At 39.1% G+C, this 25,836-nt stretch overlaps 1 protein-coding gene across 2 annotated transcripts in view; it reads left to right on the top strand.

Moving 5' to 3' along the window:
• Positions 1-25,587, top strand: part of LOC127651589 (protein AF-9-like) — a 93,323-nt gene extending 67,736 nt beyond the window's left edge. For both annotated transcript variants that reach the window (XM_052137501.1, XM_052137493.1), the window contains exons 8-13: positions 12,300-12,372; positions 18,572-18,710; positions 18,976-19,075; positions 19,340-19,408; positions 20,489-20,560; positions 23,027-25,587. In XM_052137501.1, the coding sequence (XP_051993461.1) occupies positions 12,300-12,372; positions 18,572-18,710; positions 18,976-19,075; positions 19,340-19,408; positions 20,489-20,560; positions 23,027-23,158 (585 nt within the window). In that variant the 3' untranslated portion in view covers positions 23,159-25,587. The remainder of the gene's footprint in view (positions 1-12,299; positions 12,373-18,571; positions 18,711-18,975; positions 19,076-19,339; positions 19,409-20,488; positions 20,561-23,026) is intronic.
• The last annotated feature ends 249 nt before the right edge of the window (positions 25,588-25,836 follow it).

Below are 25,836 nucleotides of genomic sequence, written 5' to 3'. Positions count from 1 at the left end.
AGGGTTTAAACACAGAAATGTGTAGCTTAACATTTTATAAAAGCCATTTCATTAATTCTTCTGTTAAAAGTTGTGTAAAGTTACTTGAGCTATAAAGTTGTTAAATTGTCATTTTTACAGTCGTTTTAGGGTTTAAATGTTTGTTGGCATTACATTATCATGGTAATTGGCTATAACTTTACACAGAATAGTTTAGTACATGATTTTATCACACTAAAATCATGTTTACAAACACATTGTTTATGTCTTGTGGCTATACTTTTGAAACAGTGTTTTAACAGTATTTTAATGTTCAAAAATTTTCCCCCATTCACTTCCATTGTAAGTGCCTCACTGAAACCCAGATTTGTGCTTTTTTTAAAGAAAAAGAGATACGAGTCAAAATAAAGTTTTGTGATAATCAACATTGTCACAAATGCTGTCTATTAAGCTTAAATTGTAGTAAATGAGGAACATAATTTAAGCACATCCGTTTCTCTGACCATTTGCTGAAAAAGAAAAAGAAATTAGGCTGTTGATTTAACTTGTTAATTCAGAGTGAAAAAATTACACATTAAAAGCATTTATGCTATTAATCATGCCCCCGTACTGTAATAAGGAATATTCCTACCATCAGAGCAATTCAAGCTTGAAGTACGACCTGTTTTCAGCAGGGGGCAGTAAGCAAAACTTCAACTGTATGGGTAACACGCAGCTGTACAGACAACGAACCACATTCAGATTTAGCTTGACACTAGTGACAGCACAAGATGAGAACATGTTCTTGCATTCAAACACAGCTGGACGATGCGCAATTCCGAATGCGTGGATTTTGAGACTTGTTTTTCTTAGTTTCAAACTATGTTTTATTTGACACAGTCACATAGAGAAGAAAAGCTTAGTAGACACGTTACAACCAAAGTGAGACGCTACAAAAGCATCCGTCTGATGCATGTGTACATTGACGCATCCTTAGAAAAGGCCTTATAATAAATATATATCTGACAGTTTGACAAATTCTATTAAAAAATGGATTGATGTGGACTGTAGGCTAGTGATAGGCTTATGTTAAAAAATTTGGAAATAAATAATTATATGCTTTTTAAAAACATTTTTTCTTATCGATGCTTTACTTGTCTGCCACAATAATGTATTGCATTTTAATCATCTAAATTATTATGATTAATAATATTTATTTATAAATTAATATAAAAGATCTATTTATAATGTTATCATTACATATTGAATTAGAACTATTATTATTAGAGGGCTTTTCTCAGCAATTATATGTACATGCAATGTTTAAAGTGTTTAATTTGATTAATTAATCGGCATATCATGTAATTAATTCAACAAAATGTTTCAGGTTAGCTCCACACCACATTGGCACCACTGGTGATTTCCAAGTCACTGAATTATGCTTGATTTAATTTTTCGCTGATCCTGGCTCTGAATTTGAGTAGTTAATCATATAGATCTATGCTTGAATGTTTTGGGCTGTGGCAGTAGTGTCACAAGTGGCAGGGTTCATTCACCTTCACTAAAAGAGCAGCTCATAAAGCAGAGCTGTTTTATTGGTTAGAAGGCAAGTGCTGAGATGAGATTTATGGTTTTATGACACCTGAGGAGAATGGAGAAAGGACACCATGAATAGCTAAGGGTTTTCCTTTAATCCCTCTCCTTAAAACTAGAGGGACAGGAAGAAACTTGAGTGTTTATGACAACTGACGAATACCAGGTGCTTTTCTCTTTGGGTTACCAAGTCTGCAAGCATTACTGCTCTTCAAAAGACACTAATATGTTGTGAATGTTAGTAGTGGAGGAGGCTTTGGCTGTAGAGGAAGTTGTTGCTTTTGCTTTTGTCTAGACTTTTAGACCCAAACGCTGTAACAAGTGTTAGTGGATAAAGATCTTTAGGACATTAATAACTGCAAAGTAGTGGATTGGTTAAATGATTCAGATTAAATGTATTGGTGTACTAAGTTACACTTACAAGGAGCTTGATGGTGATTCGCTTCAAAGAACATAGTAAACATGGGATATTAAGTACTTATGTTAATGCATTGTGCACAATATAGAATATGAAAGGAATAATGTACAGTCTGTTGTGATTGCAAAATAAACTCTGACAGGGGGATCAGGACACCAACGCTAAGCAGAGGGGTCTTGTATCTGCCTCAAGCGGTTTATTTTGCAATAACAACTTGCTGACTCTACATTATCCTGCTTATCACATGGCCTCTAACCAAATAAATAAATGGTTTGCATTGAAATTATGTAATTATGTGAGAAGAAATAAATCGCTGAACAGCTGAAATCATCCTGATTATTGTTGGTATTTATCTTGTTCATAATGACCGTCTGAATCCTTATTATCCAGCTCATAAAACAAGTTTACTTAAAAATAAATAAATGCACATTATGTGAGTTGAAATGATTTTATTAGCTTACTTGTAGAGATCGCACAGTTATCCGAGAAGTGGAAAAGGTGGTTCGCAATATCCCGATGAGCGGTCTGATATGTGGATGTGCGGTTGTTACTCAGAAATATCAGACCACTAGATGGCGCCATTGACCAATTAGAATCGAGTATTCAAGAGAGCCGTGTAATAAATAAATGTAATGCACAGAATACAATTCAAAACATAGTATACAACACAATATGCATTCTGTACTCGCATATAAGTGAGTGATAGTGAAGAGTTCAATTGGAGTGAGCAGGAAAAAATAGAGGTGGTAATCTGTATCAATATATTAAGAAAAAGTGAGACAGCAAGTGAAGAAATGCAGTCATTTCTCCAACAACAGTGAGGGTGTTATCAATTGTACATGGTACATCTTCAGTTGTAGTAGATGAGCACTATACATATATTTGCTCTTAGCCATGACTCTATTTTCTAAGTTGTCATAAAACAGACGTTTATACTACAGTATTTGTTCAGCATCATTTTGAGCTGCGCTAAAGCAGTCACTGTATGTCAAAACATCTGTTAGTATAACATCTGGTCACATGCAAGTACCAGTTTGTTTGTTGTGTGTACACCAGATAGGTCTGCGCTACTATTCTCTTTTTTTCTTTCATCTAAACTATACTTACTTTAACCTGGATTATAGCCACAGTCTTTGGCTGAATCTAAAGCGTATGTTTCAACTAACAACAACAACTAGCAGAATAAAATACTGGTGGGGGATGGATGTAACCCAATCCTAAAATCTGTTTATGACATCCTCCATATGACAAGAGCTTTGCTTGAAGGGAATGGGACAATAGCTCTAAAGCAGAGCAGTTACCCGTTTCAGAGCCACTGCTAAATTTATGACCCCACAGAGGCAATGGTCGTAAAGCCACAAACCAGCTGTGTGGTGGTGGTACTGACCACCTGCTTTGTGTGTTTACCTCTGCTAAACACATGAGTCTAGTGTGAAGAGGGTCATTTTGGTTTTGTGTTTATTACAAAGCACTTCACCATGAATACAGACTTCCGTGGTAAGAACTAGCAGTTGAAATCATTTTTACACGTTGTTGACATATTTATTTTCAGCTCATGATCTGCTAAAATAGTAGGCGGTTAAGTCATTTATTAGTGGTGAGCCTCACTACTGTTTCTATTGCTCATACTGGTGGTTGGGGGTTCATTCAAATCTCTAACCATAAGGATTAATCTTCTTTGCATAACTTGTCCTGCACTGGTTATGGGTATATTTCAATTGGAATGTCCATTTTGCTTAAATATGAAAGAAATTCTCTCCCAGCTAATGCTGTTAATTACACTTCTTACTTCTACATCTTACTAGGTACGTTACGAAAATATACATTTTACTCATTATAGTTTTAGTTTTTCTTCATTTTGGTCACATTTTAGCTTTTTAATAATAAACAAATCCATGCATTCCATCAATAAACATAATATTATATAGCATATATTATGTTTGATTACGTGTTTGTTTAATTGCATAATTTGTACTATTCACATATATTTACTTTGATTTGTTGAACACGTGCTAAAAAACTGGTACTGTCCCTTTAAGAAAACCAGCAGTTCTGTAAAGAGTGTCTGTAAATGAGCGCATGTTAACAAAAGAGGAAGACTCAATGGCTTCCTTACCTTATCCGTGCTATGTGTGATTAGAATTAAATGTTTCTTTTTTGTTGATTTGTTAAATCAACAACTGACTGTAAAAAACAGAAAGGGTATTAAAAGAGACATTATTCAATGACAAATAGGTTGCATGGATCTCGTCTTTGGACACACAGAGTCAAATCAAACTATTACTCTCAACACACAGTAAAAAGGATTTTGCTGCTGAATACTTCTCCACTATACTACGCAATCACTGGTCAGTGAAATCTGAAGATTTACCAGCCAGTGACTAATCATAGACATTTTTTGTCGCACATTGCGAAATTTGGTTGCAAATGCGAGTGACATCTTCTAACTTTAATAGAGGGTTGCGCATAGAATAAAAGATAAATCTTGGGATTTAAGAATCGATATGGAGATCGTTCAAATGAAGATCGCGATACATTAGAAAATCATTATTTTTACCTACTAGCAACCACCCATAACGCACTAGAAATGTGGCAGCTACTTTTGCATGGCCCTTCCCCATGCTAATTTCAGACTGTTCCCACTGTGAATTCGGCAACAGGAGGTCAAAGTTTCTGCTGCTAAAATCGCCCTCGCTTACCAAAATTCAAACCTCTACCCCCAGTGGCCGAAGCTGAAAGTATTGTCTAAAGTATGGGCTCGTGTGAGCTCCAGTTTCTGGCTGAAATGTCCACAGGGTGGCGCCTAAAGCAAGTATTTTGTTTTAAATTATGTAATACAGTCAACAGCGGTGCATATTATCCTAAACCTCAATCCTAAACCAATATTTGTGTACGCTCATTGAAAATGTCACACTTTTTGCTCTATATTAAATGATTTCATTAATCTTGTCAACAGCATGTCATTTAAGCGCCACATTTTATTTTTTACAACCGCAATTTGACAATTTCCTTGTTTAATAATTTTGTTGTGTTTAGAGCTCTAGTGGTTTAGTGCAACATTTTCATTTGGTGGTCTGCACATCATAGCAAACTGTGGACCATGCCCACATTGGTGAAAGTTGCTTTTTCATTAGCTTTAAAAACAAAAAGTAATGTAGCATTTTCCTGCCTTGCCACAGCTCTACCATTACTCAAGAATGGGTGACAGCAAGGCATAGTCTTTTTCTCCTTCTATCTCGCTCTCTTTCTCTCTCTCTCTCTCTCTCTCTCTCCTACTTCATGTTCTCTGGGGTTTGAGGTGCCCAAACACTCCTGATGATCTTAATTCTAAAAGATCGTATAGCCTTCCCCCAAGGAGTGATAACATCGGTTTTATTGTCAAAGGGGCGTGGGGCTTTTTTGATGAGCTTTTACAAGCGTCTAGTTTGGGGAAGGGGGTTGTGGCCAAAGGAGAAAGGCGGCTTGATTTACAGCACCGGACCCTGACCATGCGTTTGATGTCAGCTAGGCTCCCAGACAGACAAACAGGCAATAAAATGCAGACTGAAGAAAAAGAGGAAAAAAGCAGTGCGAACTAAAGGAAAGGAACTTCAAAGAAACAACTCTGCTCTTCCACAGACTCTGCGAGGGGTAGAAGTTAAGTGTCTTTACCACCCTGCTTGCAGGACTTTTGGCAGCCCCTATTGTCAACTAACTTCATGGGAGATTTTTAGCACTGGCCCCCTGCCAGCAACTCTCACTAGCACCACTGTCTCCCCTAGTCAAGTGAGTAAGCCGTAACAGGTTTATAGCTCACTGTTATATCCAGCCATCGATTCGGCACAGTATTCAGATTTAAGATGCTGTGAGTATGCCAGTGGTGAATAGTTTTGGCTGGGTGCTGTTTTCAGGAGATGGTGAATGTGGTTGTTTTGTAAAGGATGGGTTAAATGTTGATTCTGGTCTGTCATTTAGGGTTTGTAATTTCTCTAGGTATTGCATGGTAACCATAGTTTAACTGTGGTATCTGTAATAAGACTATAATAACCACAGTTCAAACCATGGATGGCTCCTTTATAGCATGGTTGGATCGTTTTAATTATGGTTTCTGTAAAACAAACTGTGGTATTTGCAATGAAAAACTGTAGCCTAAACAAATTGTGAAACTATTAAGAAAGGTTTTGGTCCTTGCCCGTGCAATAGTTGCTGTCATTATGTTAGGGTGTTGTGTTTTGTGGTTGCTAGGTCGTGGTTGGGTGGTTGCTCAGTGGTTCCTGCTAGCTGAATTCAAAAGAGCCCTCCACCAAGTCTCTATGAGCTATAATGGTCCTAGGATATTGCACATCTTCTTCATTCATTGTGTTTCTTTGAGCTTTTTTCCTCTTTTTTTTCTGACACTAATTTATAATGTTTTTTTTGGTTGTTGTTTTTTTTACAAGAATGAACAATTTTCATGAATTATGGCTCTGTTATGTTATCAAGCATGCATTCTTCTGCCAATGCAGATCAAACATCATACTAAAATACACCGACAGTGCTTCCTACAATTTAGTGGCACTGCAACACCACTACTAAATCAGCACAACTCATTAGTCGTTACATTATTGAATACACTACATTTAGTGTGACTCCAAAACAAATCATTCTAGTTAGCCTAACGAATACCTCAGATACCTGAATGAATGACTCTAACGAGCTGGTTCTTTTAAAACTACAGCGCAAAACATACAGTGTGACCAGTGTAGTACGATTCCCGAACAAATGACTCGTGTCATTCTTTTTTCTTTTTTTTTTATCTTCTGCGTGAAACTTCCAGTAGTGCAACTAGTGTAGTCCGATTCTAGAACGAATGAGTCTAATGAGCCGGTACGTTTTAATCTAAATCACGAAATGGCATGAGTAGAGTTCGATTTCTGTAGAACTAACTCTTATGGACAGGGTCTTTTGAATCTACAGCGTGACCAGTGTAGCCCAATATCTGAAATAATGGCCCTTATTAGTTGGTTCTATTGAATCTACACCACGAAACACACAGTGTGACCAGTGTAGTCCGATTCTAGAACGAATGAGTCTAATGAGCCGGATCTTTTGAATCTAAATCACGAAACAGCATGAATGTAGTCCAGTTTAAGTAGGACTAACTCTTATGGACAGGGTCTTTTGAATCTACAGCGTGACCAGTGTAGCCCAAAAGAATGACCCTTATTAGTTGGTTCTCTTGAATCTACACTACAACATATACTGTGCTGCCTCCCGAATTAATGATTATTATCAGTCGGTTCTTTTGAATCTATTGTACACCGAAAAACTTACTGCGCTGATATATCATTCATGTCCATTATACACCATGTGCAGGATAAGTTACATGCCGAAGATTAATATTAACCAAACCTTATGATCAATAGTAATTGTGACTTGCCTTAGCAACTTCAACTGTCGTAGTTGTAATGAAAATGAAAGAAAGTCCCTGACTCCCTCCAACATTTCCAACAAACTGCCATAGTAACTACAGTTTGCTGAACTACACATTTACTATAGTAGCACATGCTAAATTACTGTAAGGATGAAAAGAGGTAAGAAAGAAAAGGATGAACATTACTGATGAAATTTCAACTAAAACCTGTTTTTTTTCCTATAATCAATGCTGGATAGATGTTAGTCACCATATTTCCATTCTCTCTGAATAGACAACATGGCAGCGGACGTTTCCCATGTGTATTCTAAAAAAACGTTTCTGAGCCATTAGCCATAATCACTGTGTGAGTCACTTTCCCCATTGGCCGAAGAGTTGAATTAATTCCTCTTGAACATTTTGTCCAAGAGAACCGAATCCGTTTCACCAAGTGCTCATCGGAGAAGAATGTAAACAAATTAATTCAGATTAACTTTAATAGCTTCTTTAGATTTCCTCTCAGGCAGAGGAATTAGGTTAATAGTATTGCATTTAACTTCCTCGCTGCATTTCGTTTTTTATGTTCCAGGCGTTCAGAATGTTTCTTCACCTCGTAAGCTTTTGGAGAGATTGTATAATATTTAGCCAGTTAGCACACATTTAAATTAAACACTAGAGTTACACAGCACAGAAAAACATATAGCAGATTTAAAGCATAACTTTAAACTTCAGAACTTCAGCCAAGTGGAGAGTCAAGGAAGCAATTGTAACAGAGTGCCTTTGGGTTCTTGCTCTTTTATCCTTGCTCGCATTTACCACAAGAAGCCTGATTATTATTATTATTATTATACCTCCATTTTCTGGGGAAGTCTTTAGATTGTTGTTAATCTGTCCAATTTGCTCCCCTGACTGTTCGCATACATGTTACTGAATGCAATTTTTAAAGGACGCCTTTAAGCAAATGTTTCTGTTACAGAACTCTCTATTCACAAGCACTCCTCTTTGGAAAGGTTATTTTAGGATCGCTTTTACCTATATGAATAATTCTATTTTTTCTACTGTATTTTTTTTGTGCATATTGTAGTAAATCATATAGCCCCATTGGTATTTATTAAGGTTGTAAATACTGTAGCTCCTTCATGCAGTTGTTTATTTTCATAGTGGCATGGTAGATGCCTGTAATAACAGACATTTTAGCTTTGCATCTGTGCTTAAAATTGACCGTTTACTTTCCTAATACACGTTAATAAACATGCAAAATTCACCAGTGCATGTTGTTACGAAGTGCATAGCTTGCACTGCCTCAAAATTAACTTTACTTTTTGGCTAATGTCACAAAGGTGGCATAACTGTTTGTGTTTTATTGTGTTTGTGTTTCAGGAGGGGAATAATTCTCCACCTTTGACTGCAAACTCATTGCCCATTTTTCACAATCCAGTCAGTTACTAATGGAAAATGTCACTGTCCTTTTCTTCACATCACTGCCCGCTTTGGCATATCATGGTTTGTGGCCTGTTCTGAATAACACGGCGGCCCATTCGGCCCATTTTTCGGCCGGCCCGGTTCTCACGATGGCCAGTCCACCACTGATTGGCCCCAAAGTATGTCGGCCAATAATGCCCGGTATGTCAGATTACCAATCCAGCCCTGGTGTCAGATTAATAAATCATTGATTATACAATACAACAAGTGGATAAAGAACTCAATATATTGTTTTATATTTGTTTTGTCATATCATTGAACAAGCCTACTATTGACCGCAGTCTCTTTTGCATCGAGTTCATCAATGTGTCCAGTTTTCACAGGACATGTGCGTGCGTTCTGTCTGTGCTATTTATAATTGTCACTATGCACATGAGCGTGCCACAGACGGACTCGTTTGGAGCATCTCACTGGTATTCAGCATCATAAACGGCACATTTTTAGGATGCTGTTTCAAGTTAAATGTAGTGGAAACTTTGAAAATCACATCTCAAGATTCCTGTATTCTGTTGTGTTTCGCCTACCTGTTGTGCTTCCTCCCAATAGTGAGTAGTTCTCATTCTGAGGCTGCGCTGTTTGTGAGGTTTGTTGAGGCACGTTGCCACCTATTGGCTCAGCTCATAAAAGCAGATGTACTTCAAGCTTGAATTGCTTGTGTTAGAAACTCTGTACTTTTATTACAGAATTTACATATGCATCATGGGGCTTGTGTAATTTTTGAACGCTTTATTTTTTATATAATTAATCGCACTAAATTACCGTGTTAAATCAACAGTCCTATTAGAAACCAAAACTGTTGCCGTTAGAGTAATGCTCATAGTTCTCAAACTGGCTGGAGTTGTATAGATGCTATCATAGAAGAAAGAGAAAGACAAAAATCTTTTTTTATTCAGTGCATTGAGTGTGGATTGGTTAAGTGCTTGTGGAACAGTTGTGGTTTCAGTTGGTTCTTAAATGCTAAGATGTATCAGCAGATCATGTGGAGGTTGGACAATCATCCCACCACAGAGGAACAGAGAAAGTCAATGATCGTGAAATAGACTTTGTGCATCTTTGCGATGGGACCACCAGGCACTGCTATAATTGGGTAAAGAGAGCAGGTTGGGACATAGACCTGGAGAAGTGAATTAAAGTAAGAGGGTGCTGTTCCATTGGCTGTCCTGAAGGCCAGACTCAAAGTCTTGCATTTGATGTGGGCAGTTACTGGTAACCAGTGGGGTGACGTGAGCCCTCTTTGGCTGATTGAAGATCAGACGTGCTGCAGCGTTCTGTACCGTATGCAGTGGCTTAATCGTGCTAGCTGGCCTACCAACAGGACATTACAGTAGTTCAGTCTTGAAATGACCAGAACTGTGACCAGTAGCTGTGCAGCATATCCAGTGAGGAAAGGTCTGATTTTCTTTATGTTGTAAAGCATGAACCTGCAAGACCTTTGGGTTTGCTTGTCACTGAATACCATTAGAGATGAATTCAATATGAATCAAAATATTGCAAGTCTTGGCTTTACTTTCAAATGACGGCATTAAAGCTTCTCTTATTCAACACCTCGACGACACACATCTACAGTTCCCCACCCGCAATACCCCCACAGTGGACTCAATTGTAAATGCAAGATGTAGTAAAAGATTCAAAGGGAAAGTACAGTGTATTTCAGCATTGCTCACAGCAGGCAAATGCATAAAGGAAAATGTATTTAAGATATTCGAGTATTGTTTTTACTATTTGACTAGCTGGTGCAGAACGAGTACTCGATTAGTCGATTTCTCATGTACATCTCTAGTGATTTAGTAAAAAAATATTTTTGTCTAAACAAATGTCTCAGCTTGAACAAGGAAAACTGCTCATGCAGCACATGAGCGCAAATTGTGACTGGTTACATTTTGATGATATTTTCAGTCAACACAGTTCATGTTTCTAAAAGCAAAGAGGGGCCTGTTAAAAACGTGTCTGCTGCTTTGCCTCCATTGGATCCAATCAATCACAGTCCCATTGTTCTGAGAGGCTTCGGTCTGTAGTGAGATATTGCCCTGCGAGTTCAAAGGTGCCTCATAAATTGTGGTATCCTCAACAATTAATCTACAGATGCAAAAGTTCAAAGAGGCCTCCACTAAATCTAGTTTAAGCCTGGCCTGATGGACTTACTAACTGGATATACGTCACCTTTCCTTCCCTTTTGCTTTCATTTACTGCTTAGATTCTGTGTTAGTCTTTTCGGCATTAAGGATATCCAAAGAAATCACTGCTTAAAGGGATGGTTCACCAAAAATGAAAATTCTGTCTTTATTTATTCACCATTCATGTTGTTCTAAACACATTTTGAACACAAAAGGAGATGTCAGGGGGTTTTTTTCCCAGTAAGTGAAAGTGAGTGGTGACTGAGGCTGTCATTCTACCTAATATCTCCTTTTGTGTTCCACGGAAGAATGTCATATGGGATTGAGGCTTGAAAAACGTTATGGTAAGTAAATAATGACAGAATATTCATTTTTGGGTGACCTTTCTCTTTAACAAAAAAACCTTTGGTGCGCTTGCATTAAAATTAGTGTCTTTTAGCAACATTGTTTGCTCTGAGAATATCTCATGTGTAAATATTTAACTTTCTATAGCTTTTCTGATCTCAAAGAGAGGAAACATGTGTGAGTGGGAAGGCTTAGCGTGAACATTGCCCCAAAGAGCTGTGAGCCATCATAAATCAGACTCCATTAGGTTTTGGAGGGGGAACCCATTGATTTACAGTGGGGAAGTGACACAAAGACCCATTAAAGCCTGTAGTGTGGAGCAGAAGATCATGGAAATGGCCTCACAAGTAACTACATTTGTTTCTTTTTTGGAGTCTGCATTAAACCGGTGTTGCGAGGTGTCATGGGACCTCACAGGTTGATTTAGATGCTTTCACATACGACAGACGCAGAAAGTAAATCAAGTTGCACAGATGGATTTGCAATTATAACACTACAAGCCCATTTTTGTATAATAATGTGCAATGCGTTGCTAATGACTTTTTGATGTTGATAATGGCATTTGATTCACATATGGCAAGGAGGCTGTCTACTGTGAGACAGCAGGTGGTAGGTAGTATTGTATTGCAGATTTCCCACATAATCCAGTGGCTAAACTCATTAAAGAAATAATTCACCCGAAATTGACAATTGAAAAATCATTTACAACCCAATTTGCATGCTGTTACAAACCTCTATGACTTTTTTCTTCTGTGGAATTTTGAATAAAAATCCTAGCCACTCTTTTCCACATGAAAGTGAAAAGAGACTGTATCTGTCAAGCTCCAAAATGACAACAACAAAAAAAAGCATCATAAAAGTATCATAATAGTAGTCCTACAACTTGTATGCTATATTACAAGCTTTGTGTAAGAAACAGACTGAAATTCATTATTTTTGGGGTGAACTATTCAAGTATGCATCCCACAATTTGGTGTTGGTACTGTTTTTCATGATAGTATTTCTCCTCCTCTCTTAGTCGGATCAACCCAGTCCGGCCAGCTCCAGTTCCAGTTCAAGCTCAGGCTTTGGACGCACACACAAACGGCAAGGTATCCTTTCCAGCATTTGCTGCATCCTGTTGCTTTTGGCTTGCTCAAAGTCTGACACTTATTATGGGTCAGTGTGTCAGAGACAGCTATACAGAACTAATACTTACTGAGGCCTCCTGAACCCTTAATATTAATTAGCAGATCCATTATTACATGGACATTATGTTTACAAATCACAGCGACTTTCAAGAAAGAGTGCAGATTGGCAGCTTCCTTGGTTTAAATTTGTATGTTAATTGTTAATGCAATGCTAATACAAAGACTATCATTGTGTTTATTTGAATTTTATAAATTAACTTGGACTGTGGCTGTGAGAATACAGTGCTGTGAAAAATTATTTTCCTGATTTCTTCTAGTTTTGTGTATTTTTCCTTCTAAATTGTTTTAGATCTTCAAACAAGATATAACATAAAACAAAGGCAAACTAAGTAAACATAAAATAAAGTTTTCATATATATATATATATATATATATATATATATATATATATATATATTATTGAACCAAAAAGTTAGCCAACACCTACATCATCCATGTGAAAAATGAACTGCCCCCTTAAACTTAATAGCTGGTTGTGCCAACTTTAACAGCAACAACTGCAACCAAACACTTCTGATAACTTGAGATCAGTCTTTCACAATGCTGTGGTGGACTTTTGTCCCACTCTTCTCTACAGAACTGCTTTAGTTCAGCCACATTGGAGGGTTTTCGAGCATGAAATGCCCGTTTAAGGTCCTGCCACAGCATCTCAATCGGGTTCAAGTCAGCACTTTGACTAGGCCCCTCCAAAACTAACATTTTGCTTCTTTTGAGCCACTCAGAGGCCACTGAGAGCAGAATTTATGTTTATCTCAATTATTGCAATTCGCCCTGGCCCTGAAGCAGCAAAGCATCCCCACACCATCACACTACCCAGGCCAGCTGACAGTCTTGCCTGGGCCCTCTCCTGTTCCTCTCCTGTTCCTCTCCTCTGCTCTTCCTCTCCTGTTCCCCTCCTCTGCTCTTCCTCTCCTGTTCCCCTCCTCTGCTCTTCCTCTCCTGTTCCCCTCCTCTGCTCTTCCTCTCCTGTTCCCCTCCTCTGCTCTTCCTCTCCTGTTCCCCTCCTCTGCTCTTCCCCTCCTCTGCTCTTCCTCTCCTGTTCCCCTCCTCTGCTCTTCCTCTCCTGTTCCTCTCCTCTGCTCTTCCTCTCCTGTTCCCCTCCTCTGCTCTTCCTCTCCTGTTCCTCTCCTCTTCTGTTCCCCTCCTCTGCTCTTCCTCTCCTGTTCCCCTCCTCTGCTCTTCCTCTCTTGTTCTTCTCCCCTCCTCTGCTCTTCCTCTCCTGTTCTCCTCCTCTGCTCTTCCTCTCCTGTTCCCCTCCTCTGCTCTTCCTCTCTTGTTCTTCTCCCCTCCTCTGCTCTTCCTCGCCTGTTCTCCTCCTCTGCTCTTCCTCTCTTGTTCTTCTCCCCTCCTCTGCTCTTCCTCTCCTGTTCTCCTCCTCTGCTCTTCCTCTCTTGTTCTTCTCCCCTCCTCTGCTCTTCCTCTCCTGTTCTCCTCCTCTGCTCTTCCTCTCCTGTTCCCCTCCTCTGCTCTTCCTCTCCTGTTCCCCTCCTCTGCTCTTCCTCTCCTGTTCTCCTCCTCTGCTCTTCCTCTCCTGTTCTCCTCCTCTGCTCTTCCTCTCCTGTTCTCCTCCTCTGCTCTTCCTCTCCTGTTCCCCTCCTCTGCTCTTCCTCTCCTGTTCTCCTCCTCTGCTCTTCCTCTCTTGTTCTTCTCCCCTCCTCTGCTCTTCCTCTCCTGTTCTCCTCCTCTGCTCTTCCTCTCCTGTTCTCCTCCTCTGCTCTTCCTCTCCTGTTCCCCTCCTCTGCTCTTCCTCTCCTGTTCCCCTCCTCTGCTCTTCCTTCCTCTCTCTGTTCTCTCTCTCTCCTCCTCTGCTCTTCCTCTCCTGTTCTCCTCCTCTGCTCTTCCTCTCCTGTTCCCCTCCTCTGCTCTTCCTCTCTTGTTCTTCTCCCCTCCTCTGCTCTTCCTCTCCTGTTCCCCTCCTCTGCTCTTCCTCTCTTGTTCTTCTCCCCTCCTCTGCTCTTCCTCTCCTGTTCTCCTCCCTCTGCTCTTCCTCTCCTGTTCCCCTCCTCTGCTCTTCCTCTCCTGTTCCCCTCCTCTGCTCTTCCTCTCTTGTTCTTCTCCCCTCCTCTGCTCTTCCTCTCCTGTTCTCCTCCTCTGCTCTTCCTCTCCTGTTCCCCTCCTCTGCTCTTCCTCTCTTGTTCTTCTCCCTCCTCTGCTCTTCCTCTCCTGTTCCCCTCCTCTGCTCTTCCTCTCCTGTTCCCCTCCTCTGCTCTTCCTCTCTTGTTCTTCTCCCCTCCTCTGCTCTTCCTCTCCTGTTCTCCTCCTCTGCTCTTCCTCTCCTGTTCCCTTCCTCTGCTCTTCCTCTCTTGTTCTTCTCCCCTCCTCTGCTCTTCCTCTCCTGTTCCCCTCCTCTGCTCTTCCTCTCCTGTTCCCCTCCTCTGCTCTTCCTCTCCTGTTCCCCTCCTCTGCTCTTCCTCTCCTGTTCCTCTCCTCTGCTCTTCCTCTCCTGTTCCCCTCCTCTGCTCTTCCCCTCCTGTTCCTCTCCTCTGCTCTTCCCCTCCTGTTCCTCTCCTCTGCTCTTCCTCTCCTGTTCCCCTCCTCTGCTCTTCCTCTCCTGTTCCTCTCCTCTGCTCTTCCTCTCCTGTTCCCCTCCTCTGCTCTTCCTCTCCTGTTCCCCTCCTCTGCTATTCCTCTCCTGTTCCTCTCCCCTCCTCTGTTCTTCCTCTCTGACGGAGCTACCAAACTCAACTGTTTCTGTCAAAGATAACGCATCACTCTCTCTGTCACCTGACTGCAGCTGGATCTCTCTCCTCTCTGTCTCATCCTCTCTGACGGAGCTACCAAACTCAACTGTTTCTGTCAAAGATAACGTGTTGTGTCAGGCTCTTATACTAGAGATGCACCAATTACAATTTTCTAGGCCAATTCTGATTTTAGCCGATTCCGTTGTTCTAACCACTTTACAGCAGACTTCCATTTTTTTTTTTTTTTATAAAACACCATATAATTTTACCCAAACTGAATAATAAAAACACGTTTAAATGGGTACATTTTCTATAAATGTTTTCATTTTTTTTTCTGACATAGCCTACTGCAGTTCTTGTTAAAACATACTAGACATGCAAAATCTGTGCATTTTGGGCACTTTTTGTGTGATGTGTGTTTTTTTGTCCATCAAAAGTGTGCTTTCACTTTTAATTAAGCATGAGCAGCGCAGCAAAAATAGACTCGGATCTGGCCCATTATCTGTTCACCGATGCCAACAGTGACGCATTTCAGCCGGCTTTTTATTTCTCATCTCCATAAATATATCTAGTAGTAAAGCTAATGCAAGGGCTAGAAATCAATGAATTCTTTGCTAATACTTCCTCGTCATCATGGAGAGCGCAGTTCGCACCGCTTTCTCCTTTCCACAAGCGCGTGCTCTCCCGTGGCGTCTGTCGTTGCTATGCAACAATGAACTTGCGCGCCTGTAAAAACGAGCGTGCCGCGTCGCTATTATGAGCTAATATCCAAAATATTTCCATATGTGTCTCTTTCCTCCTTTCTTATCAACAAGTGGATTTACAGCCACCACATCAGCAGCACCGCCGGTCGCAATGTCTCAGCACTTTTATGAAGAGGACGCAACTGCACGCGCTCGGGCATGCACGCGCATCAAGTACCGGGTTTGAGAAACCTGGTACCGTGGCGTGACGTTTAAAACAAAATTAGTACCGACTTGGTACCGAAGTACCGGGTCTTTGACAACACTCATAAACGTTGGCTGCGCTGTTTCTTACCTTGCTCTACGTTGACTTTACTAACGTTAGTTCCAGCTTCTCTGTCACCACCTTTTTTAAAATATTTGTTTAGGACATCTCGAAGGCCTCTATTTTCTTCTTCCCTTCTTCTCTTTTCTTTTCTTTTCTGAGCACCAGACTTGTGCTGACCGGACATTTTGATCGTAACGTTAGCCTACTGAACTTCAAATCAAATGACAACATCAAATTTTGATCAGTGGCCAAACCATTTTTGTTTTGGGGGTGGGCGGGGGTTCTTGACCACTATTTCAAGGACAATTAGGAAGAAAACAAATAAAAAGTTTTTATGTAACTCAAATATTAGATATTTTTTCCACAAATATGCCTATTTTATTTGTTTTTTAACAATTATTCCATAATTTAATGAGGGCCCAGTTCTGGGCCCCCCCCCCCCACCCTGGGCCCGGGACAACAGACCCGTTTGTCCCCCCCTGTCGGCGGGCCTGACACTACCAGCACCATGCTTGACCGTAGGAATGATGTTCTTTTTGTGGAATTTAGTGTTTGATTTACGGCAGATGAACAGGACACTTCTCTTCCAAAAGTTCCACTTTCGACTCAACAGTCCACAGAATATTCTCCCAAAAGCTTTGAGGATCATCAAGGTGTTTTGGAAAAATTCAGACGAGCTTTAATGTTCTTCAATGTTAGCAGTGGTTTTCGTCTCGCCACTCTTCCATGGAGGACATTTTTGTCCAGTGTCTTTCTGATTGTGGAGTCATGAACAGCGACCTTTAATGATGCGAGAGAGGTCTGCAGTTCCTTGGATGTTGTCTTTGGATTTTTTGTGACTTCCTGGATTAGTCGGCGCTGTGCTCTTGGAGGGATTTTGGAATGTTGGCCACTTCTGGAAAGGTTCACTACTGCACCAAGTTTTCTCCATTTGGAGATAATGGCTCTCACTGTGTTTTTTTAGAGTCCCAGAGCCTTTGAAATAGCTTTGTAACCCTTCCCAGACTTATCTATGTCAATCACCTATTTCCTCATCGTTTCTGGAATTTCTTTTGACCTTGGCATAATGTGCTACTGGGTGAGACCTTTTAGCCAAGGTCATGTTGCTGAAAAAGTTCAATTTAGGTGTTGAATTAATTGAACAGGGCTGGCAGTAATCAGGCCAGCGTGTGTCTAATCCAGCTGCACCCCATTATGAATGCAGTTTCATAGATTTGGGGATTTCGTAACTAAGGGGGCAAATACTTTTTCACACATGCCGAGTTGGTATTGGATAGCTTTTTTGCTTCAATAAATAACATTATCATTTAAAAACTTTTTTGTGTTTCTCAGACTGCCCTTGTTTTATGTTTGACTTTTGAAACAATTTAGTATGAGATATACATAAAAACAGAAGAAATCAGGGGGGCAAATACTTTCTCTCTCACACACACATACACACACACACACGTGTACTGTATATATGTGTATATATACTGTATACCGTGTATATATATATATATTTCTCATGATTTTAAAAAACTTTTCATTTAAAAGTTTATGCCTAAATACTTGAAGTTAGTTTTGTAGACAAATATAAATCTTATGACATAATCACAGATATAATATTATGGGTAACACTTTACAATTAGTTAATGCATTCATTATAATGAACAAACAATTAACAATATGTGCTTTACAGCATTTATTAATCTCAGTTAATTTTTGTTAACAAAAATATTAGATACAAAATATTAACAATTTATTAGTATATGCTGAAATTAACATGAATCAAGATTAATGAATGCTGTAAAAGAGTTCTTCATTGTTAGTTAATGTTGTTAACTAATGTTAACAAACAGAACCTGTTTGTAAAGTGTTACTCTTTATGTCTCTAGAATAAAAAATGAGATTTTTAGGGGCCTTGGTAGCTCAGTGAGTAAAGACGCTGTCTACCACCCCTGAAGTTCACAAGTTCGAATCCCAGGGCGTGCTGAGTGACTCCAGCCAGGTCTCCTAAGCAACCAAATTGGCCCGGTTGCTAAGGAGGGTAGAGTAACATGGTGTAACCTCCTCGTGGTCGCTATAATGTGATTCTCACTCTCGGTGGGGCGCTGGTGAGTTGTGCGTGGATGCCGTGGAGAATAGTGTGAAGCCTCCCCACGCGCTATATCGGTAACGCCCCAACAAGCCACGTGATAAAATGTGTGGGTTGACGGTTTCAGACACGGAGGCAACTGAGATTCGTCCTCCGCCACCCAGATTGAGGCAAGTCGCTACACCACCATGAGGACCTAGAGCTCATTGGGAATTGGGCATTCCAAATTAGGGAGAAAAAAATATAATAAAAATTAGATTTTTAACATCTTGCACAAGAGAAAGCAATGCTTTTGGTGACATTTGCCACTCTCCCTGTTTTTCACATGTAGTGCTGGGTCCTTTACGGACGGTAATCCCAGATTTGCACTCGGATGAAAATGAAGAGGAATCGGAGGAGGAGGATGATAATGACATGGACTCAGACTTGGAACGACCGTTACACACGCAAATGACACATCGCCACCGCAGGTGAAGTCTTTGAAAAGCATTATTCCTGTTTGGAATTGGTGCCGCCATATAATCGGTGATAAAGTCAATTTTATTTATTTACTCAAAAAGGCGAAATTAACTTGTAAGATGTAGCAGAGGACGTTGAATATCAGACGTAGAAAAAAACGAAGCATTAAGCCAATTAAAAAAAATCTATACCATGTAGCCTAAAGCAAATGTTTTTAGCCTGATGTCACTCTCATAAGGGAATCATGACTGGTGAATGTCTGTCATGTATTTACAGGGTGAGTTTAAGTGATGGCAGCGACAGTGAAAACAGTTCTGCCTCTTCACCACTTTCCCATAATGACCCTCCAACTCTGCTGAAAGCAGCTAATAACCAGGTGAGCTGAAATGACCATTTTCTTCTCAATTATTCCTGTAGTTGTGATTTGGTCTCTCCATCAACTATTGTGTCCTTAAAAAGAATGGAATGGTGTCATATTTGAAAAAAATGAAATGACATGAGAACTGCTGCATAATAGAATTGCATGAGTGATGGTGAATGTGCACTATATATTGGAAGATAATTTTGCAAGTGGAAATACATAGACCATGGTTGATGTTATCATTTGAATTCATTTGAAATATAATGATACATTTTGCAGATACTAGAAGTAAAGAGTCCCATTAAACAGGCAAAGGTGGACAAAAATAAAAATATTGATTGTGACAAGGTAAGCAGTTGTATTGTACCATTTTTATGAAAAAGAGAGTGATTTCTCATATTTACTTTTTATTTTAATTTATTGCATTTGTTACATTTTATTCTGGCTTTGTTTAACTGGTTTTATACTGGTTAATAATGTGGTAAAAATGGTTAATATGGCATATAAATTCAAATTAGGGCTGTCAATCGAATATATTTTTTATAGAATTAATTACATGATGTGCCGATAAATTAATCTAATTAATCGCATACCACTATTTACTAAAAAGGTAAATTAGAATAATTAAAATATAATGGCCTAATAAATATTAGAATTCAGATAATTCAAATATATTACAAAGTATTGTAGCAATAAACAAGTAAAGCATTTAGACAATAGAAAAGTGGCTTTAAAAGTGAAAATATCTATTTTTTTTATTTTGCATATCATTGAACATAAACGTCAGGTAGAAGATTTTGGACCATCTCACTTTTGCTGCGTCGTATCTAATTAGATTTCAGTGCCTAAGCCCTAAGCACTGTTTTTAGGATACTGTCTCAAGTTAAACATAGTTTGAAACTTTGAAAATCTCATCTCGAGACCCCTGTATTCTGTTGTACTCTGTCCAGCTATCACAGAGCGCAAATGTGCGTCATCTGTGGAAGGCTGTGCTGCCTGTTTGCTGATTTGATGAGGCATGTTGCCTGTACAGCTTGATCTGACTGCCCCCTACTGCATCAAGTTGCTACATCAAATTGTATCAGTCCGATGGTGTAGGATCATTCCGTATTACGGAATTTACTTGCAGGCTGGGACATGATTAGTTGCGTACATTATTTTAGCCTGTTATTTTTCATATGATTAATCGCTCTAAATCAATGTGTTAAATTGACAGCCCTAATACAAATGTTTGAAAATCATCAGGAAAATGGAGTAAAAAGTATAACAAACTGTCGCTCAAACTGATTGTAGTAAAATAAACATATTTCATCCCTGACCATTTTGAGTAGCAAACCAGAAAATGTTTAGACATTTAGCAAGAGCCTGATTGATCAGTCTGAATGGCATCTCTTATTCCATTGATTAATGCAATGTCTTTTATCTCAGGCATACCTGGATGAGCTAGTAGAGCTTCACAGGAGACTAATGGCACTACGGGAGAGGCACATATTACAGCAGGTAAAGAATGAGTGAAGGTACTGTCAGAAGATTACTTTCCTTACTGTTGCAGAGAAGAACACATGCACCTGAGATGTACAGTTATATTCCATTAAGACATAATGACCTTTATGAGGGAACATGAGCCGAGGACCCCCCCACCAGTGCTTGCCAAATAAATGATTTGTGGCCCATAATTCTTTTGATTATGTTCTTTGAGGCCTATTTGCTTTGACAGAACGGAGAGTAATACTTATTTCGTTCCAAGGGTTTACTATGCCCTTCTGTTGCAAAGCTTGCCGTGGTTTAGTCTGGACGACAGCCCAAATGAGATCCAAACATTGCAAATGTACATCTTAATCAAGCTAATCCTTGAGAGTTTTGTAAAATGTTCCACTTCCTCAGCCATGAGATATGGCATTGATTAACATCCATGATTTCCACTTCTCCTTCAAAAACCGCATTCTAGAAAATGAGTTTATGTCATTGGTGAGCTGTATTCATTGATAGACTGCCATAAAAATATTTAGTGAGGGATGTCTATGAAACAATCCTTTTCAATATATTATATGGACATTCGCAACAGCCTTTTGTTTTCTACATCAACATATATGAAAAATGAAACAATAGCACCTCCTCCAATTTCTTTTTACTAGATAGCTTTACGTGTGTTGGAACAGCTGAGTTCTATCTACAGTGTCAAAGCAGGTCTCCTGGTCTCCCGGTTTCTGGCCCGCGTCCAGGAGTAACTGAAGAAATTCCTTCCATATGCAGGTTTTGCTTTGAAGTGTGAAACGGATCAGGTTTGGTCCCATTACTCCACAGTTTAATCTATGTGGCCTCTATCCGTAATCACCGATGGAGTCCCCTTCTGAACCAGTGAGGGCTGGAACCAATCATAGACAGCCTTGTAAAAGCATCTTCCTTATTACAAGCAGATAGGAGGCATTGTGCAAAGGATGGTGTCCTCAATGAAGCCTTGTGTATGATGTAAAAAGAAGAAAATAGCAGGGACATCCACTTATCACTCAGAAATGTGCCCTGTAAAGTTGTATTTAATCAGTGGCTATACTGCAAAGTCCTGTTTTTTCCTTTGAAACTAAACATAAGTAGGCATTACACAAAAAACTACTGTAGGTAGGTAAAGTTTGTCAAGGCAAGCTTTGATGTTTAAAGTAATTAAACAAATAAGTTTGAAAGAAAGAAAGAAAGAGAAAAGAAAGAAAACAAGGTGAGAAAGAGAGAGACAGTTAAGGCAGATTAAAGGCCTTGTTTACATTTGAATTTTTGAATTTTGACAGTTGGAGTTTGAATAGTCTTGGCCCGTTTGAACATTCAGTTACTGCAAGGTTGTAGGTGTGTCCCAAACCGCACACTTCTGCACTATTCTGCATCATTTTGTAGTGTAAATAGTGTGAGTATTATGTTTACACCGAAAATGCAACAAAAAGAAGTGTACTACGTGTATCCGGATGATGCATTTTCAACCGTCAAAACTGAGAGTGGAATGTTGGACACTTCGTGCACTCCGCGTACGCGGCTTGCCGTAGGTAGCGGAAGGGGCAGAGTTACCTAGCTGCATTGCTGGTCTGACAAAAGGGTTGTACTGTAAATAAGAAGAATGTAGCAGCTAGTGAAACGTCTGTGAAGACGGCACCTTGCAAGTTAAATGCTTTACCATCACACATTCACTGTGTGAACATATACGTTTTTTGAGATACAAGTGTTGAACTGAGGTTTGCTAATGCGCTATAGCTAGCGGCAACACATCGCGTGTGCTTGAAACTTAATTTCCATCAACTGTTAAACGGCGAATTCTTCCGTGTAGCAATAAACCATCAAGTGTTCAATTTGGTACAGTACTACACTTTAAAAATTCATACACTACACGAAAATGTCCCTTTTTCAGGACACTGTATTTTAAGGACACTTTACATATCTTTATTGTAAAGGGTTTAAACAATGTTTTCCATGCTTGTTCAACGAACCATAAACAATTAATGAACATGCACCTGTGGAACGGTCGTTAAGATTCTAGACACAACATTCTGGGTGGTTGCTTGGTGGATACTTGCTGGCCCAAGTCAGAAGAGCCCACCCCTAGTCTCTATGATATAGTTGTCCCTATATGGAATATTTTTCCCATTTTATGATCCATCAGTATAATTAGTCTGATCGCTTCTAAAAGTAATAGCAGACCTCTCTTCAAGCATTTAAGCTTTTTAGGTATTAAGGCATGATTTTCTGTAAAACTGCATTTAAACTGGTTTCGCACGATTCGAAATATTCATGGTCATTGCACAAATGGTGTGGGACACTTTGTGTGCTGTAGTTTAATTCTCAAGTGTTAAGGGTTTGTTTAAATCTCTTAAAAATTAGGATGAGCAATAGTAATAGTCGTGCTTGCATTAGCAAGCATCACTAAATCCTTTCATGTTTGGTGCTTGGCCCATTCTTGATCTTTTTCTCTCTCTCTCTGTTCTTCAGATTGTGAACCTCATTGAAGAAACGGGACACTTTCACATCACAAACACAACGTTTGACTTTGATCTCTGCTCTCTGGACAAAACCACAGTTCGGAAGCTGCAAAGCTACCTGGCAACTTCTGGATCATCTTGAAGACTTGTGCAGCTGGCTGCCATGAGGAGGACTATCAGACCTCCTTTTTGTTTTTCTCTTGCATAAAAACGTATAAGGCAATGGAAAAAGTTATTTCATCCAAGAACTCCTCCGACCTCGCTGTATGCCTCAGAATTTGACAAAAGATGATGACTTGTGTCTAGAGGTTCTTATGGTCCACACAGACTTCACCCAAAACGCCTTGATAATTCAACATTGCCACAAAAAAAACAAAAAAATTACAATTGTGTATATTGTTATTATGTATGAATGTTTGATAGGTTCTTTGTGACGAATGCATGATTCAACACTGCCTTACCACGTTGTCTATTTATTGAGTATGAGTTTCAAGTGTGTGTGTGTGTGTGTGTGTGTGTGTGTGTGTGTGTGTGTTAGAGCAAATGATATTAAACTTGTCCAAGCACTTGGGAACAATCATCTCATTGGCATGGTATGGTAATAGAACATCAGAACTTTGGGTCACCAGTTTTTCTCTTAACTCTAAATGTGAAAAAAATCACTGTTTTTATTGATCAGATTTTGGCACTGTTGAAAAATATTATTTTTCATCATTATTGTTGTTCATCATGAAAAATTAATGGTTGCAGAACAAGCTGTACTTTGATGTGAATCTTGAGGACTTTCAGCCCTATTATTCAATGGTTTGCAGATTGTCAGCAAATTATTTCTAGTTCGTGTCAACAGTGAAATGTTGAGATGTCAATAAGTAATGGTATTATGAAAAAGAAGGCAGGATACATCTTGAAGAAAAACCAGGGACATCTAATCCAAATGTTTGACTTAAAAATAATTTTATTAGAAAAGTGTATTGTTGAATATTCAATGTTATTTATTTTTGTCTGGGGATCACAAATCCCAAGACTGTTCATTGGTTTTCCCCAAACCAACGGGAACAAGCCAAGTTCACACTCTTTCGTTGTAGCTTGATAGTTCTTTGTTAAACTGAGGAAATCAAAAGTATCGACATTTACTTTTTAGGTCCATTGATTGATGTTTTTTGTTTCTTCTCATTTTTTTCTTTTTAAATAATTGAGTTAACTAAGGCCAATGTGAGCAGATGTGCAGTTGAGCTGTAGCCCACAAACTCTGCATAGAGCAAGAGCAATATCTTTCAATTTCATTATATTTATAATGTTGAATCAGATTAGCTAGTCTGTTGAGCATTTAGATATTTTGGGAGACCTGATGCTGGTGGGGGGAATGAGAGGGCAGACTGAATAATTGACACTGTGTGTAGTGAATACATTTTTCCGGAAAAAAATCATGTTTGGGATTTTGTTTTTATTGTTTTTCTGAATGAAATCATGCCTTGTACACTTCATTCTTGTTTATTTCACAGATTAGGTTTCTCAGCCCAAAGAGTTTTTAGATTAGCTATCATTATATAACGTTTATATTTGTATATAAACTTTATATGTGATAAATCGTTATCTTACCTTTTGTGGAAGGCAATGACTTGCTTCCAATTGAACTTTCTTGATCATAATATCAATTCAAAATTGATTTGATGTTGATGTGTAGTTACTGACGACTGAATATTTTATCCATGCAATTAAATTTACAGGAAAAAAATGATTGCTTTTGTTAATGGACCTAACTAGCTGGTGAGAATAGTCACAAGAATCTATACTAAATCAAAAGATTTTCATCCAGGTATATTGGATAACATGTTTGTAACTTGTGTAAAAAAAAAAAAAACAGTGACTATTTGCACTGGTTGTAAATAGCATCTTCCACACAGCGTGGCAATTTGCACTCAAATAGTCTGGTGTAAACAGTGAAATTAAAAACACACTGCACCTCCAAGTGTTGCTTCAATGGTGTGGTGTGTAAAGATGCCATGGATGTGCTTTTCTTGGACAACTCTCTATGGCCCCACTTTTTCCCATCCTGTTTTTGGTCTCCACTCATGATATTTCCTTTTATACTACTTATAAAACTAATGATATAGAAAATAGTATAGAGGTTGATTTCCTCGCAGTGATTTGGTCACTGTCAAAGATGGGAAACCACCCTGGTCTCCTGGTCCACGCTGAGAGAAAAGTTTGATCCAGGTAATATTAACCATGGATTTACTATAGTAATATGTAACCATGTTTTTGGTGGAAGTCATAGTTTTAATGTAAATTTTTCCATTTAGGGTTATTGCTCTTGTCTTGTGTTTTATAATTCATGTATTTTTTTTTTCCGTTGTCTTTGTTTATTGGTCCCTGTGATTATTAGTTCCAGGTGTTCCTCGTTTTCTCATTTGCCCCTTGTGTATATATTCCTTGGTTTTCCTGTGTTCTTTGTCAGCTGTTTTCCTTTCCAAGCTGTAGTGTTTGTATTCTTGTTTATTTTTATTCCTTGTCCCCAGTGCTTCTTGTTTTCGGTTGTGTTTCTAGTTTCTTTATTAAAAGGCTGCACTTAGAGATGCAATTCTCATCTTTTCACTCCCAGAACATTACAGAGCAACTGACCACAACTCTATGGATCTAGAAGCTATGGAACTGCTCTCTCTAAGGCAAGGAAGCAATACCATCAAGCAATATAAAAACTCGCCCATGTCCTCAATTGGGGAGGTGTCACATTCAAGGACATCTACCATTTTGGACTCAAAGAGTCTGTGAAGTACTGCTTGCATGGAGGCAAGTGTGAACTCTCCTTGGTAGAATTCA

The sequence above is a fragment of the Xyrauchen texanus genome, chromosome 1 (assembly GCF_025860055.1).
Source record: "Xyrauchen texanus isolate HMW12.3.18 chromosome 1, RBS_HiC_50CHRs, whole genome shotgun sequence".
Classification (NCBI taxonomy): Eukaryota; Metazoa; Chordata; class Actinopteri; order Cypriniformes; family Catostomidae; genus Xyrauchen; species Xyrauchen texanus.
Note: the sequence above shows the minus strand (reverse complement) of the source record. Positions and strands in the feature narration are given on the sequence as shown.